The 14,245-nt window shown below is 33.0% G+C and overlaps 4 protein-coding genes across 4 annotated transcripts; 3 read left to right on the top strand and 1 right to left on the bottom strand.

Moving 5' to 3' along the window:
• LOC104731204 (PGR5-like protein 1A, chloroplastic) lies at window positions 1,510–3,846 on the top strand. The gene is made up of 10 exons (XM_010450510.2): window positions 1,510–1,827; window positions 2,157–2,266; window positions 2,372–2,468; window positions 2,567–2,667; window positions 2,757–2,813; window positions 2,909–2,985; window positions 3,084–3,246; window positions 3,321–3,418; window positions 3,501–3,583; window positions 3,671–3,846. Exons 1-9 carry the CDS (start codon window positions 1,638–1,640, stop codon window positions 3,568–3,570), a joined length of 963 nt encoding a protein of 320 aa, XP_010448812.1. The 5' UTR covers window positions 1,510–1,637; the 3' UTR covers window positions 3,571–3,583; window positions 3,671–3,846.
• LOC104731202 lies at window positions 4,421–6,138 on the top strand. Its single transcript, XM_010450508.1, has one exon. It carries the CDS (start codon window positions 4,615–4,617, stop codon window positions 5,644–5,646), a length of 1,032 nt encoding a protein of 343 aa, XP_010448810.1. The 5' UTR covers window positions 4,421–4,614; the 3' UTR covers window positions 5,647–6,138.
• Window positions 7,062–10,130, top strand: LOC104733368 (protein FIZZY-RELATED 2-like). Its single transcript, XM_010452950.2, has 7 exons — window positions 7,062–7,742; window positions 8,170–8,292; window positions 8,393–8,497; window positions 8,922–9,164; window positions 9,294–9,395; window positions 9,493–9,624; window positions 9,720–10,130. The coding sequence occupies exons 1-7, from the start codon at window positions 7,245–7,247 to the stop codon at window positions 9,771–9,773; spliced, it is 1,257 nt and encodes a 418-aa protein (XP_010451252.1). The 5' UTR covers window positions 7,062–7,244; the 3' UTR covers window positions 9,774–10,130.
• Window positions 12,192–14,066, bottom strand: LOC104731201 (protein STAY-GREEN 1, chloroplastic-like). Its single transcript, XM_010450507.2, has 4 exons — window positions 13,607–14,066; window positions 13,272–13,445; window positions 12,815–12,982; window positions 12,192–12,725 (listed from the first exon to the last, which is right to left on the bottom strand). Exons 1-4 carry the CDS (start codon window positions 13,742–13,744, stop codon window positions 12,402–12,404), a joined length of 804 nt encoding a protein of 267 aa, XP_010448809.1. The 5' UTR covers window positions 13,745–14,066; the 3' UTR covers window positions 12,192–12,401.

Here is a 14,245-nt window from a genome sequence, read left to right as displayed (position 1 = left end):
GGGTTCTCAATTTCACATTTAGGGTATAGTTTTGAGGGGTAGGTTTTAGTATTTTGAATTTAGAATTTAATTTTAAAAGATTAATTAGTGCTATTTTTGGAATTTTAGAGATATTGTGCTAAGTTTGGAAAAAAAAATTTATTTTGGTGCTATTTTTGAGAATCTCCCTAAATTATATTATTTTAATTTCCATAACATATAGATTTCTTATTTCTTCTTTACTCTATTTATTGTTATGAAAGTAAATTAATTCTTTAAAGTTTATAGTGCTATTTTATGCCATATATAATAATATAATTTTTAAAATATCATTTTAATACCAATAAATACCTAAAACTATGTATTGTTAATTTGTTATCATCACTGCCATAAATAAATAAAGATTTAAAAATAACAAAATGTTTGGATTAAATAAGGAGTATATGCACTAGATACCACAAAAATGAAAAGTATTTAACAAACTACCATAGGATCCACAGTCTATTCTCTCTCCTCATATACAATTAATCTTATACCTATTACATATATTACATGTTATTTGTTTAAATATCATGTCATTTTTGTTTTTTGAACGAAATTATATGTCAGTTTGGGTTCACAAATGAAATAGTGAGAGTTTAAATTTTACAATTAGAACGAAATTATATGTCGGTTTGGATTCACAAATGAGATTGTTAGGATTTAGATTTTACAATTAGAATGAAACTATATATCGGTTTGGATTCACAAATAAGATGGTTAAGGTTTAGATTTTACAATTAGAATGAAATTATATGTCGGTTTGGGTTCACAAATGAGATGGTTAGGATTTAGATTTTACAATTAGAACGCAATTATATATCGGTTTGGGTTCACAAATTAGATGGTTAGGGTTTAGATTATACAATTAGAACGCAATTATATATCGGTTTGAGTTCACAAATGAGATGGTTAGGGTTTAGATTTTACAATTAAAACGAAATTATATGTCGGTTTGGGTTCACAAATAAGATGGTTAGGGTTTAGATTTTACAATTAGAACGAAATTATATGTCGGTTTGGGTTCATAAATGAGATGTAAAATAGAAATATTACATGCTATTTTAAAAATTTTATGTAAAATATAAATATTACATGCTATTTTAAAAAATTTAACCTAATCTTTCATTTTTTCTACTTTACACTAAAATAAGAAAAGGGTGATTTTGTTTTTCTACTCCAAAAAAACGTGAGTCCCATAGTATTTTACTATTAAAAAAAGTTGTTATGCTATTCTCTTAAATAACTTTTAGAATTGTGGTATTTATTTAATTAACCCTTAAATAAGTTATATATTTTTAATTTTAAAAGGGAAAATCTATGTAATGCTGACATGGATATTTTCTAATGACAAGGATGAGAGGAGGGAATATCAGAGAGATCTGCCTAGAAATTTATCTCCACACTTATATTATCTCCTCAATATTTTTTTTCTGCATCCAAATACTTTTTTTTTTTTTCCTCAAACAATAATTAAAAAACAAAAAAATTAGAACAATTTTTGGAGCTCACAAACAGTAAACACATCTTCAACCACAGGTTCCCTTTCCTACTTACTGAGAAAAAAAAAAAACAGAGGAAAAGGAGCTCCTTTTTTTTTTCTTCTCCCAGGGAAAAAAATGGGTAGCAAGATGTTGTTCAGTTTGACAAGCCCTCGACTTTTCTCCGCCGTTTCTCGCAAACCCACCACTTCTTCTTTCTCTCCTTCTTCTTCCAAGACTCAGTTGGATCAGCTCTGCCCTGCCAAATCAGTTTCCTTGAGAAGAAGAGTCTCCTTATTGCCTGCCAAAGCCACCACTGAGCAATCAGGTCTTGATTTTTCCACTTAGAGTCTCTAAATTTGATCTATCTGCTTACAAAGCTTCGAATTTGTTCTGAAAGTTTTAGCCTTTTAGAATTTTGTGTTCCTCTGAAAGCAGCTTTTTATTTTTCAGTGGCTAAATTATAGTATTAAGACTCGAACACTGTTAAATTTCAACTCTTGAAGGGTTTGTTTCAATGGTTATAGTTGTGAGTTTAGCAATTGTTGTTGTATTGGACTTCATTTCAATGTTTAGAGTTTATCTCTGTTCTACATGTATGCAATTTCAAATATTTGCTATGAAGTTCTCTTAATTACAGTCTTTTGTATTCGTTAGGGGGAGGAGGAGACAACGTGGATAGCAATGTTTTGCCATATTGTAGCATCAACAAGGCTGAAAAGAAAACAATTGGTGAATTGGAACAAGAGTTCCTCCAAGCGATGCAAGTAACGCTACTACATAAACCATCCTTTTATATACTTTGCCAGATACATTATAATAAATCTTAAAGAGACTGAGAATAGTATTTTTTGCCCTCTTTTTTCTTGCAGTCTTTCTATTACGATGGCAAAGCGATCATGTCTAATGAAGAGTTTGATAACCTTAAAGAAGAGTTGATGTGGGAAGGAAGCAGTGTTGTCATGCTAAGTAATAAATCAACTATGAGATTAACAATTTCATATCTTTGTTTTTGGTTTCTTTAGGGAGTTTAAGTCCTCATCTTTGGTTGGTTTTGTGAACCGCAGGTTCCGATGAACAAAGGTTTTTGGAAGCTTCAATGGCTTATGTCTCTGGAAATCCAATCTTGAATGATGAAGAATATGATAAGCTGAAACTGAAACTTAAGGTTCTACACCCTTCTTATGCTTCAATCAACATAAGTCTCCTTTGATTCCTTTTAAGGTTCGGTTTTATATGTCTTTTTGCTTCCATTAGATGGATGGTAGCGATATTGTGTGCGAGGGTCCAAGATGCAGTCTCCGTAGTAAAAAGGTAAAATGTTACATAAGACATTAAGACACATTGTTAAAGTTAGATTGTGGAAAGATATTTGATTTACAATCTTTGTGAACTTCCTCAAAATGCAGGTGTATAGTGATCTCGCTGTAGATTATTTCAAAATGTTCTTGTTGAATGTTCCAGCAACCGTTGTTGCTCTAGGACTGTGAGTACTCTGTATACCGATTTCTCTTTCAAATCAGTTAAACCGTAGGTCTTGTCTTTGCTTACCTGTTTTTCTTCAATTGGGGGGGGTACTTGCAGATTTTTCTTCCTCGACGACATTACAGGTTTTGAGATCACATACATCATGGAGCTTTCGGAACCATACAGTTTCATATTCACGTGGTTCGCTGCTGTGCCTGTGATTGTATATCTGGCTCTATCTATCACCAAACTGATCGTCAAAGACTTCTTGATCTTGAAGGTAAGAAAGAAACATTATTCAGATTGCAGAAGAAATGCTACAAGAGCCTTTTTAAGAATGTTTTTGTTTCACAGGGTCCTTGTCCGAATTGTGGAACGGAGAATGTTTCCTTCTTTGGAACAATTCTGTCAATCTCTAGCGGTGGAAAGATCAACACTGTCAAATGCACCAAGTAAGATTTTTGACTTAAGCTTTAGTTTCCAAAAGTTTTAACATATAAACCCCATCTGAATCTTTCGTTATCTCTGTTTTAGCTGTGGAACCGCGATGGTGTATGACGCGGGGTCTCGGTTGATCACATTACCAGAAGGAAGCCAAGCTTGAACCCTATGATGAGGTACACATATAGTAAATATCTGATTAGTTACTCTCTTTAAAAATCACATGGAAATCTGAGATAGTAAAATTTGATTTTGCCAACAAGATTGAAGCTGGAGAAAAAGAAGAATGGGGTTTTGTCAGAAGCAAAAATAAGATTCGAAGTTAATGTATATGTAAGATCTTCCATGTTAGCTCTCTCTCCTTCACATGTTCTCTGATTTGTAAGTATTGTGTAAGCAATAAGAGAAATGTTTATTATATGAGTACTTCTTCCATCAACCTTTTGTAGGTAAAATATAATCATTAATATAGTTATATCAAACTTACCTAACCCGAAAATAAAAGAACTAAATCGTAAACATTTAAACTTTAAAATATTTGGATATCGAACATATGAAGATTAACCACCATTTCTTTTAACTTCACGTTGATTTAACCATTAAGATCAAATTAGCATAAGCCAAACGATAAACTCTATATGGTCTAGAGCTAAAAGCAAGTAGTATAAGAAATGCATAGTGTTAATTTGGTTGTCAAAAATTTCAAATGGTGTATAACATAAAACTTTGAACGATAGGATAACATAAAAGTCAAGAACTTATAATGAAAGGACAGACAAAGGTAACATTACACAAAAGAGGATAAAGTCACACAAACATAAGCACGCCAGTGTCTCTCTTTTTTGTGGTATAAAATAGATTACAATTTTTTTTTTTTTTTTGAATTTTAATTAACACAGAAGTGTAATCATGATCATCATCTTCCCATGCCTCTATCATCATTGATCCAATTTTCTCCTCCACTAGACCTTTAGAATTTTAAACCTCTACGTTAGAACGGTCATATGCGCTTATTTAACAATTATCATGTCTTCTATAAAGGTAAAAAGAGTAATCTGACAAATCAAAGTGTAAGTGTTTATAATGTCTGTCCACAAAACATATCCCCACAAAGTAAAAAAAAATAAAACACAATCAAAACTTTTCTTTTTCTTTCCTCTTCTTCACTTCCTCTCAAAGACCTTAGAGATTCTCTTGTTCCTCTCTCATGGATTCATTCTGTTTTTGTACATTTAATATCTCAATAATCATCATCATACTTCTCTTATCATTCCACCAATCTGAGTCTCAATCTACACATCTCCTTGATCTCATGATCAGAGATTACACCATTAGAAACTTTAAGCTAAACCTCAACACTGGCATCACTCAGAAAATCCATCTCCCTTCTAATTTCTCCGGTATAGACATCGATGCGGTCAAGTTAAGGTGCGGGAGTTTGAGAAGATACGGTGCAAAACTAGGAGAGTTTCACATCGGTTCAGGCGTGACGGTGGAGCCATGCCCTGAGAGAGTCATGCTAATTAGCCAAAATCTTGGTTCGAATTGGTCTTCTATCTACTCTACTGGTTATAACTTAACCGGTGAAAATTACCAGCTCGTGTCACCGGTTCTCGGTTTGTTAGCTTACAATGCTAACCCTGACGGCGTGGCCACCAACCCTTACGAGGTTAACGTTGTGGGTACCGACCAAAACCCAATCTTGGTCGATTTCTTGAGCAACAAGTCAAGTATTGACCCTAACCCTAAGGCGACGATGAAGAAGAACTCATCAGTCTTGTGCGCGTGCTTCACAAGCAACGGTAACACAACGATTAGCGAGCAAGTTTCGCCGTATGTGTGTAAAGGGACAAGACAAGGGCATTACGCTCTCGTGATGAAAACAGAAGCTCAAGTAGATGATCATAACAGTGGTGGCGGTGGAGTAGTGACGTCATCGACGGAGGTCATTGGTGGCAACGGAGGAGGAAAGCTGAGCCGGTGGAAAGTGGCGGTGGGGAGTGTGATTGGGTCAGGGATAGGGGCGATTCTGCTGGGAATGTTGGTGGTGGCTATGTTGGTGAAAGTGAAAAAGAAAGCAATGAGAGAAGAGATGGAGAGAAGAGCTTATGAAGAAGAAGCTCTGCAGGTTTCAATGGTGGGTCATGTTAGGGCTCCTACTGCTCCTGGAGCTAGAACTCTTCCTAGAATGGGCGATGATAGGTATAAAAACACTCATTTTAATAATAATCATCCATAATTATTATAATTTGTTTACTTATTACTCACTTTTGTGTGTGTTAATCTTTAACATAAATATATATATTTATATACAAATAGTTTCAATGGCTTCAATATGAAATTTCGTCTATTTTTGTTTTTGTTTTGTTTAAACGACTATAATATTTTGTTTTCTTTTTACCCTCTGCAAGAAAAAGTAAAATGGGGCATTTTCTCTCTAAGTGAAAAATCAGATAGTCTCCCTCTCAACTTTCATATTGTAAGCTTTATTTTTCTTCTTTTTCATTTTGATTCCTTAATGATTCTTCTTTTTTCCAAATTTATATATAATTTTCTGATCTGGTAAAGAAAATATAGGTTTATAGTAATTATGAAAAGTAAATAGAATTTTCCACCTACACATCTACAAGCATCTTCTCCTTTACACAGTAAGTAAGCTATTGTTAAATGCCAAGTACGGAATTGTAAACAAATCACCACCTTCATTGCAAGTTGCAATCAATATTTTTATTCATACTAGTAAGATTTGGTTTTTTTTTTTCATTTATTAGTGTTTACTTTATTAAGAAAAAATTACAGTTAAATCTACTTTAAATTATTTTTTTAATAAATGTATAAGTTTAATTTTCTTTTCTTTTTTATTGAATTATTTCTGACTATTATATCATTTTTTGTGTTAATTTTTTTTTCTTTCGGTTTGTATTCTCTATCTCAATTTCCTTAAAAACAAAACAATTAACTAGATTTCATCTAAACAATATTTAAATGAGATATAGTTAAAATAATTTATTAAACCTGTAAAAATTAAAATTTCCTATATGATTGAATTAATTTTGACAACTATATCTTTTTTTTCTGGAAATTTTCTAGTATTAATAATCTGTATAAGATATAACATTTTTGGTTTGTACTTTGAATATATCTCAATTTCCCTAGATACGAAATTAAAAAAAAGAAAAACAATCAAATAAAAAAATTCAGATCTAATTTTTAATATATAAAAAGAGCATGGTTTGGCTTGATTTGACATAGATCTACAAACATTTATCAAGTAATAATTATTTCATATTAATATTATATGTCAACGCCTGCCATCTAAGATTCTTCTATAAGATCACTAGAGATTTTAACTGCAGCATTTATCAAAAAGAAGGTAAAAACCATAACTATCTTGGCCCAACAAGCCCATTAAACATTTTTTTTTAATCATAACCTCTTAATCCAACGATTGAGATTGAATCAAGTAGACGACACTAATCAGAAAGCTTAAACCTCACGGTCCCTTCTTCCTTACCTGATCTCATCACAACACAACACAACACCGCTTAAAACCGCATCACTTCACATGTCGTTTTCTGTTTTTTTCCCTGAGAGATTTCCCGGGAAAGGAAAAAAAAGTTAAAAAATAAAAATAAAAATGTCAAATAACCAAAAAGGTAAATTAACATTTTTTTAATTAAAAAAAAAAACTAGAATAAAAAGGCAAACAAAGAGAGGTTTTGTCTTCAACAACAACACTTCAACCCCTCCCCCCCCTTCATAAAAAAAAAAAAGAGAAGCCTTTGTTAAATCTGAAGAACAAAAAAAAAATAATAATAATAATAGTCAAAACGAACGATGATGGTTGATGAAGATCCTAGCGCAAGCAATGTGATAACGAATACGAATTCTTCTTCATCTTCATCTTCATCATCGCCGTCGATGAATAATACTACACCGGTGGTTTCACTTGAGAGACGGATCAACCGGTTGATCAATGCGAACCAATCTCAATCACCGTCGAGGTCTATATACTCTGATAGATTCATACCCAGTAGATCCGGATCCAATTTTGCTCTCTTCGATCTGTCTCCTTCGCCGAGTAAAGACGGTAAAGAAGACGGAGCTGGCTCTTACGCCACTCTGTTGCGTGCGGCTATGTTTGGTCCAGAGACGCCGGAGAAGAGGGATATTACTGGGTTCTCTTCTTCTAGGAATATTTTTAGGTTTAAGACGGAGACTAAGACTCATCGTTCTTTTAATTCGTTTTCTCCTTTTGGTGTTGATGATCCTCCTGGTGGTGTTTCTCATTCTCCGGTCAAAGCTCCCAGGAAAGTCCCGCGATCGCCTTATAAGGTTTGGATTTTTTTGGTTTTTCTGAATTGTGTGGTGATTTGAAGATTGAATCTGGATCATGTCTCTTGTTTTGTTTTTGAGTAATTTGTGGCATTGTTTGGTTTTGGGTTGATGGGTTTTTTTTGTTTGTTTGTTTGTATAATGTCTGAAGATTTGGGGGTTGGGGAAGCTTAGATTCTTGATCTAGTTGAATTCTGATCTTTGATTTGATTTCAAACAATTTGTGATCTTTATGATGTTTTTGTTCTCTCTGATGGTCTAGAATTTGAGTTCTTGTGTAGAGTGATCTAGTAGATGAAGCCATTATTGAATAATGCTTGTTGTTTAGTGTTTTTTTTATTTTGGTTTTATATGTGAGGGAGCTTGATCTGGCTACAGATGATAACAGAGGATTTTTTATTTATTTATTATTATTGTGTTTGATTAGGTACTGGATGCACCGGCTTTGCAAGATGATTTTTACTTGAATCTTGTGGATTGGTCTGCTCAAAATGTTCTTGCAGTGGGATTAGGAAACTGCGTTTATTTATGGAATGCTTGTAGCAGCAAGGTGAGATCTCTTTTTTATTTGACTCTTACAAATTTTTAATAAATCACAGTAGTTTCAAGTTGTTTTGATGGTTAATTTGTTCCTTGATAATTCAATGCAGGTAACAAAGTTATGTGATCTCGGGGCAGATGATAGTGTTTGCTCAGTTGGTTGGGCGTTACGTGGAACTCATCTGGCTGTTGGAACTAGTACCGGGAAAGTTCAGGTTAGATCTCATTTACTCTTTTTTGTTTTTGTCCACTATTTTGGCCTATGCATATGTGTAAGTAACAATGTACGTTACTTTACAACTTTCTGAATCTGGAAGATATAGTATAAATTTACTAGTTACGGTTACAACATGATTAGACCTTATCGTATGGACTGTAGGACCTTTATCTTTTACTGGGATCCTGATCTTTAAATGGTACTATATCATATGGGATTATTAGAAAGATTTTTTTTTTCTTTATAAAGAAGATATATATGCTCTCGAATAAATCTTTATCAAAGGGGTTTGTAACCTTGGGTAAAGTTAAATCCTTTGGGGTTAATATGGAAAGTAACAAAGCACATATAAAACCTTGGGCGGATAAGATTTATGATTGTTCTTTTTTTATGGAATATTCACTTTAGTTATGTTTTTGCAGATATGGGATGCGTCGCGCTGCAAGAGAACAAGAACAATGGAAGGTCATCGTCTAAGAGTTGGCGCTCTGGCATGGGGTTCATCGGTTCTGTCATCTGGTAGCAGAGACAAGAGTATTCTTCAGAGAGACATAAGGTGTCAAGAAGATCATGTCAGTAAACTGGCAGGTCACAAGTCTGAGGTATGTGGACTCAAGTGGTCTTATGACAACAAAGAGTTAGCATCTGGTGGAAACGACAATCGGGTATGTATTAATATTGTTTTCTTGANGTAGTCAGGTAAGTAAATGTTTTCTTAACTATGACATGACTTCACAAAATAACATAACCACCATTTCACATTTAATAACCTTATTTGTTCTTGCATATTACAGGTATGCAATCTGGCTTGGTCTAAGAATGTGAACGAGCTGGTTAGCACGCACGGGTACTCCCAAAACCAGATCATTGTTTGGAAATACCCAACTATGTCCAAAGTATGAAATCTCTCTGACCTTTTTCTCTGTTCATTATTACTTTTCATTATTATATGGATCATATGTTTAACTCTTGTTTTATTTTTTGTTTGTTCAGATTGCAACTCTCACCGGTCACACATACCGTGTCCTGTACCTTGCGGTTTCACCCGATGGACAGACGATAGTAACAGGAGCAGGAGATGAAACATTAAGGTTCTGGAATGTGTTTCCTTCACCCAAATCTCAGGTAAGAAAACAAACTTAATCTACTTGTGTAATTACTGATCCTAACTAATTAAAGATTATGAGGAACTGATTTGATGTGTTTTGGCTATGTTTCAGAACACGGATAGTGAAATCGGGTCGTCTTTCTTTGGTAGAACAACAATTCGGTGAAAGTACCTTTCAAAACACACAGACAAAAGTTATAAGTTACTTCAACAGCTGCCAGCTTTGGAGTTGGTCGACTCAACCAACTTTTTTTCACACGGTCATGGAGAGAGGCATTAAATTCTTTTTTTTTACACGGATGCAAAAAGATCTAACCCTTTTGATTTAATCACAATCAGGGTTCGTCAAGATGCGCGCAACAATATCTCAAAATTTTCCAAAAAAAAAGTGTATATCTTTATTCAATTTTTCATCATATATCAAAATATAGCCTTCTTTGTATTTATTTTTTTACTTACGAACACAAAAACATTTTATAGTGAAGAGGCATAATAAATGCAATAATTCGTTACCATTTTCTTATGTTTTACCTGTTCTTCTTCTCTTTCTGTATTTGGTCATAAATTAGATAGACGAATGGGGTCACATCAAAAAGTCTATCTTTATTTTGGTTATAAAATGAAAGGAAAAAAGATACTCAGCTACAGTATTGTTCAATACATACACGAAGTATTGTTCAATACATGGCTACACATCCCAACATTAAAAATGTATTGCTAACTATACGAACTATATGTATTTCATGGTCACATATACCAACTATATGATGACATGTGCTCAACATCACAACTATCTTATTCCGGTACACCGTTCATCAGAATCCGGGGTTGACCGGCGTTGACCAATGTTGACCAATAAAAATATGCAATTTTTTTTTGTTTTAATGTTAGAAACCAAACAAAAAAAATTAGTTGAATTATTTATGAATCATTTATAGTGTTTTATAATGTAAAACATATATGGATCCAAAATAAAGATATATTGTATATAATTCCATTAATTTAGTCTTATGATAGTTATCTTTTTCAATTTCAAAACTTAACTGAAATTGAAATAAAAATCATTCATAAGATATTAAAACTTAAATTCAAACCAGATTATCTTGTTATAATAAATCAAATAAGAAAACTATTTATTTTAACTTTATTAATTTAAAAACATCAACTTCTTACTTAATTTATCTAAATATAAAATTAATATTATTTAATATTCTCAACCGCAACAAATATTTCTACAACAAAAATACTTAGAACCAAACCCAATACATATCAAAATCATTAGAATTATTGAAAAATGTTATATACTCATGGTAAATAAAAATTTTAATACCTGAAAAAATTATTAATGATTTTTCATTTCACTTTTATTAATTTTTGCAATATAAAAATATATTATATATCTGTTAATTCATCCATTCTTATAATAGTTAGTTTTTTTTTCTATTGCAATTTAAAACATCAACTTATTATTTGATTTATTTAAATACAATGTTTTTTGTTATTTAATAAAAGAAATATATTTGATTGTAAACAACAAAAACACACAATATTTATTTTTAATATATAGAAGATCCAAAAAATTGAGTTTGCAAAACAATATATTTGACTGTAGAAATATTAATATATACATATATAATTAATATATATATATTCAAAATAATTATTAATAATTTTTATTTAATTATTAGTTTAGCTTCAAAATTAAAATTAATAATTATAAGAATGAATACATTAAAGATGGAAACAATTTTTTTTTTGGTTTCTAATATTAAAAAAGCATATTTTTATTGGTTAACATCGGTCAACACCGGTTAATACTGGTCAACATCGGATTCTGATGAACAGTGTACCGGAATAAGATGGTTGTGATGTTGAGCACATGTCATCATATAGTTGGTATATGTAACTATGCAATACATATATTTCGTGTAGTTGGCAATACATTTTTAAAGTTGGGATGTGTGGCCATGTATTGAACAATACTTCGTGTAGCTGAGTATCTTTTTTCCAAAATGAAAAAGGTTTGAAGAAAGAAGAGAGACCATATATAAAATCCAAGAAAATGATTTGGAATCATTAGAAGGCAAGAAGTGGCTGATACGCTTCGTAAACCCAAGACGCAAGTCTTTTTGCCATACTCTTTACCTTCACGTTTCTCCTTCGTTTCACGTGTTATACCGTCGACTTAGGTCCTTAAATCCTAATATACGTCTATTACTTTACTACTTTAGTGTTGTGATGATTCTCATGAAAGTTTTCATACAGTATGATATAGTTTCATTATTTTATCTTCAAATGTTCCTTTATTAAACTGGTGATGATTCTCATGAATGTTTTCACATTTCCAAAATATAACTATTTTTTATTAGTATTCACAATATCGTTATTTTTTACCTAATTTCACGAATCTTTTGCGAATAAGTTAGAAACCTTTCTTTTTAGTCTATTCATCTTTTAAGTTATTCCAGTACTATACCAGTCTGTCACCTATATAATACCTAAATATGTGGCAGATAGATTTACATTTGGAATTGATCTTGTGTGGATGAGAGATGCTACAATGATGGTCAAGACTCGAGAGTAGTAGACACAGCCAACAAAAACGTATTTTTTAACTTAATTTTGTGCTATTTACCTACAAACAATAATTATTTTTACCTATACCACATTTATCTACACCAAATGGTCCATAACCAAAACCAATAAATACTAGATCCACCAAGAGGAATCTTCCATTTCCCTTTTTTTACTTTACAAACTACGATAAACCAAAGAAAAACTTGCAATTCCATAACTAGAGTTTCTCCGGATTAGGAGTAGCAATTCCCTCAGTCTGTGTCCCAGGGAAACCATTAACACCTTCGTTACTAAGACTATGAGACCATGGAATCGAGCTAACCGGTGGAAAACAACAACTGCACTCGTCCACGCATTTAGTCTGGGGGAGAATTTCAGTTCTGTGAACATCAGGTGAAGTAGCTTCCCAAAGGGGACCCCAACACTCAACTTTGTTGAACTCATTGACATTAGAATGGAAATAAACCCAAACGGGAGCTTCTTGTAACTCAGGGTAATTGTTCAACAAGTTCCCATCACCATGCACAAATGCTTTCAACACCTAAATGTATCCAAAAACAATCATAGTAATCAACATTTGTTTACACATGAAACAAACAAAAAAGTTACTTTTGAATTTGGCAAACATACCACTGGTAGTTCTTTGCAAAAGATGTAGTACCGAAACTTAGCAAAGAGATCTAAAAGGAAATGGCCACCGCTTATGTGACAATGAACGTGAAGCGACATTTGCCCTTTCACTTTCTTCCATTCTGCTACTACTTCATCTCTATATAGCCTATTTGCCCATCCTTGCAACTAAACACAAACATTTATATACATCAGCCTCTCCAAATTGCTACAACCATGAATCTGAATTACATTAATCTTTCTTAGGAATAGTGTTAAAGATTTGGGTGACAATAGATACATATAAATAGGATAAAACCATAGTGCCAAAATACAGATATATAAAGCCTAACAATAGATTATAAGTCAGCGTAGTTTGCTTGAAATGCTCAATCCCCTAAAATCTTACACTCATGAAACAGAGGTGTTTATGTTTGTATGTGTAGATACGTTAAAGAGCATAAGGAGGTGTTTTTACCTGAGAATTGTTTATGGAGTGGGAAATAGCTAACGTTAATTTAGCAGTAATGTCACTGTGAGTGAGTGTGTAAGTTCTAGGGAGTGTTGATGGATGCTTCTTCTCATCAACCCCTAAAAACAATACTTTCAATTTGGATGATTCGAATATAGCCGGTCCAAACAACCTCGCAACCTGCACCAAAATCCAAAAAGAAACCTTAAATTATTCGAATTATGTTCTTACTTAGATTCAAGAATCATTTGTAGGCTTCCTTGAATCCAGACATAGATGAGAAGAGACGTAACTTCCCATCAATACAGACAAAAAAAAATTAAAAAGAACCAAATCCTTACGGGAACAATCGACTGATTCTTCTTCTTGGATCTTCTATTGCCGAAGAAGAGCGAACTGCTGCTACTGTTACTCCGTTTGTCTGAATAAGCTGGTTTCAGCTTCGTTGGTAACAACAGATTCGCTGACAAACTACACATCTCCACTCTCTTTGAAACCAAATCACAAAGCTTCAATTTTTGACAGAAACTAAGACGGAAACAAATCACCCCTATATACAGAGAAGCCCTTGGAACCAAACGGTCACGCGATTTCTTGCGTGTTCGTATACTGAAACCGCAATCAGAAAGCTTGTAACTTTATGAAAGAAACTACAATTTTGAGCTTTTTTTTTCCTTTTTGATTGATTGCTTGAAGTTTTGGTTTTTGAATCTTTTCCTGGAATTTAGGGTTCTTTCTTTCTGTGGTGATGCGTATTTGGTTGGCTCTTGTGTTTAAAAGGGGTTGCTTCACGCTACACACTTCCGTGCCCAAATCTGAACACTCTTTTGGTATTCTTCTTGACCACTAGAGAGTGCCACGTGTACTCCAATCTTTGCATGAGAATATCCATGTGTCGTCATGGTGGGGCTAACAGGTGCCTCTAACCGTCATTTTGGATAACTTAGCCATCTCGTCTCGACAAAGAGACGACACTGACC

The sequence above is a fragment of the Camelina sativa genome, chromosome 12 (assembly GCF_000633955.1).
Source record: "Camelina sativa cultivar DH55 chromosome 12, Cs, whole genome shotgun sequence".
Lineage (NCBI taxonomy): Eukaryota > Viridiplantae > Streptophyta > Magnoliopsida > Brassicales > Brassicaceae > Camelina > Camelina sativa.
The sequence above is the reverse complement of the archived record's forward strand: the minus strand, read 5'-3'. Positions and strand labels throughout refer to the sequence as shown.

Bases quoted from the DNA above. Each gene is read 5' to 3' on its own strand.
- LOC104731202 (XM_010450508.1), top strand. From the start codon at position 4,615: ATGGATTCATTCTGTTTTTGTACATTTAATATCTCAATAATCATCATC.
- LOC104731201 (XM_010450507.2), bottom strand. From the start codon at position 13,744: ATGTGTAGTTTGTCAGCGAATCTGTTGTTACCAACGAAGCTGAAACCA. The intron at 13,446-13,606 runs GTAAGGATTTGG...ATTTTGGTGCAG, and splicing joins AGAATCAGTCGATTGTTCCC to GTTGCGAGGTTGTTTGGACC. The intron at 12,726-12,814 runs GTATGTTTGCCA...GGATACATTTAG, and splicing joins TTTGCAAAGAACTACCAGTG to GTGTTGAAAGCATTTGTGCA.
- LOC104733368 (XM_010452950.2), top strand. From the start codon at position 7,245: ATGATGGTTGATGAAGATCCTAGCGCAAGCAATGTGATAACGAATACG. The intron at 9,396-9,492 runs GTATGAAATCTC...TTGTTTGTTCAG, and splicing joins AATACCCAACTATGTCCAAA to ATTGCAACTCTCACCGGTCA. The intron at 9,625-9,719 runs GTAAGAAAACAA...GCTATGTTTCAG, and splicing joins TTCCTTCACCCAAATCTCAG to AACACGGATAGTGAAATCGG.
- LOC104731204 (XM_010450510.2), top strand. From the start codon at position 1,638: ATGGGTAGCAAGATGTTGTTCAGTTTGACAAGCCCTCGACTTTTCTCC. The intron at 3,247-3,320 runs GTAAGAAAGAAA...TTTGTTTCACAG, and splicing joins AAGACTTCTTGATCTTGAAG to GGTCCTTGTCCGAATTGTGG. The intron at 3,419-3,500 runs GTAAGATTTTTG...TCTCTGTTTTAG, and splicing joins AACACTGTCAAATGCACCAA to CTGTGGAACCGCGATGGTGT.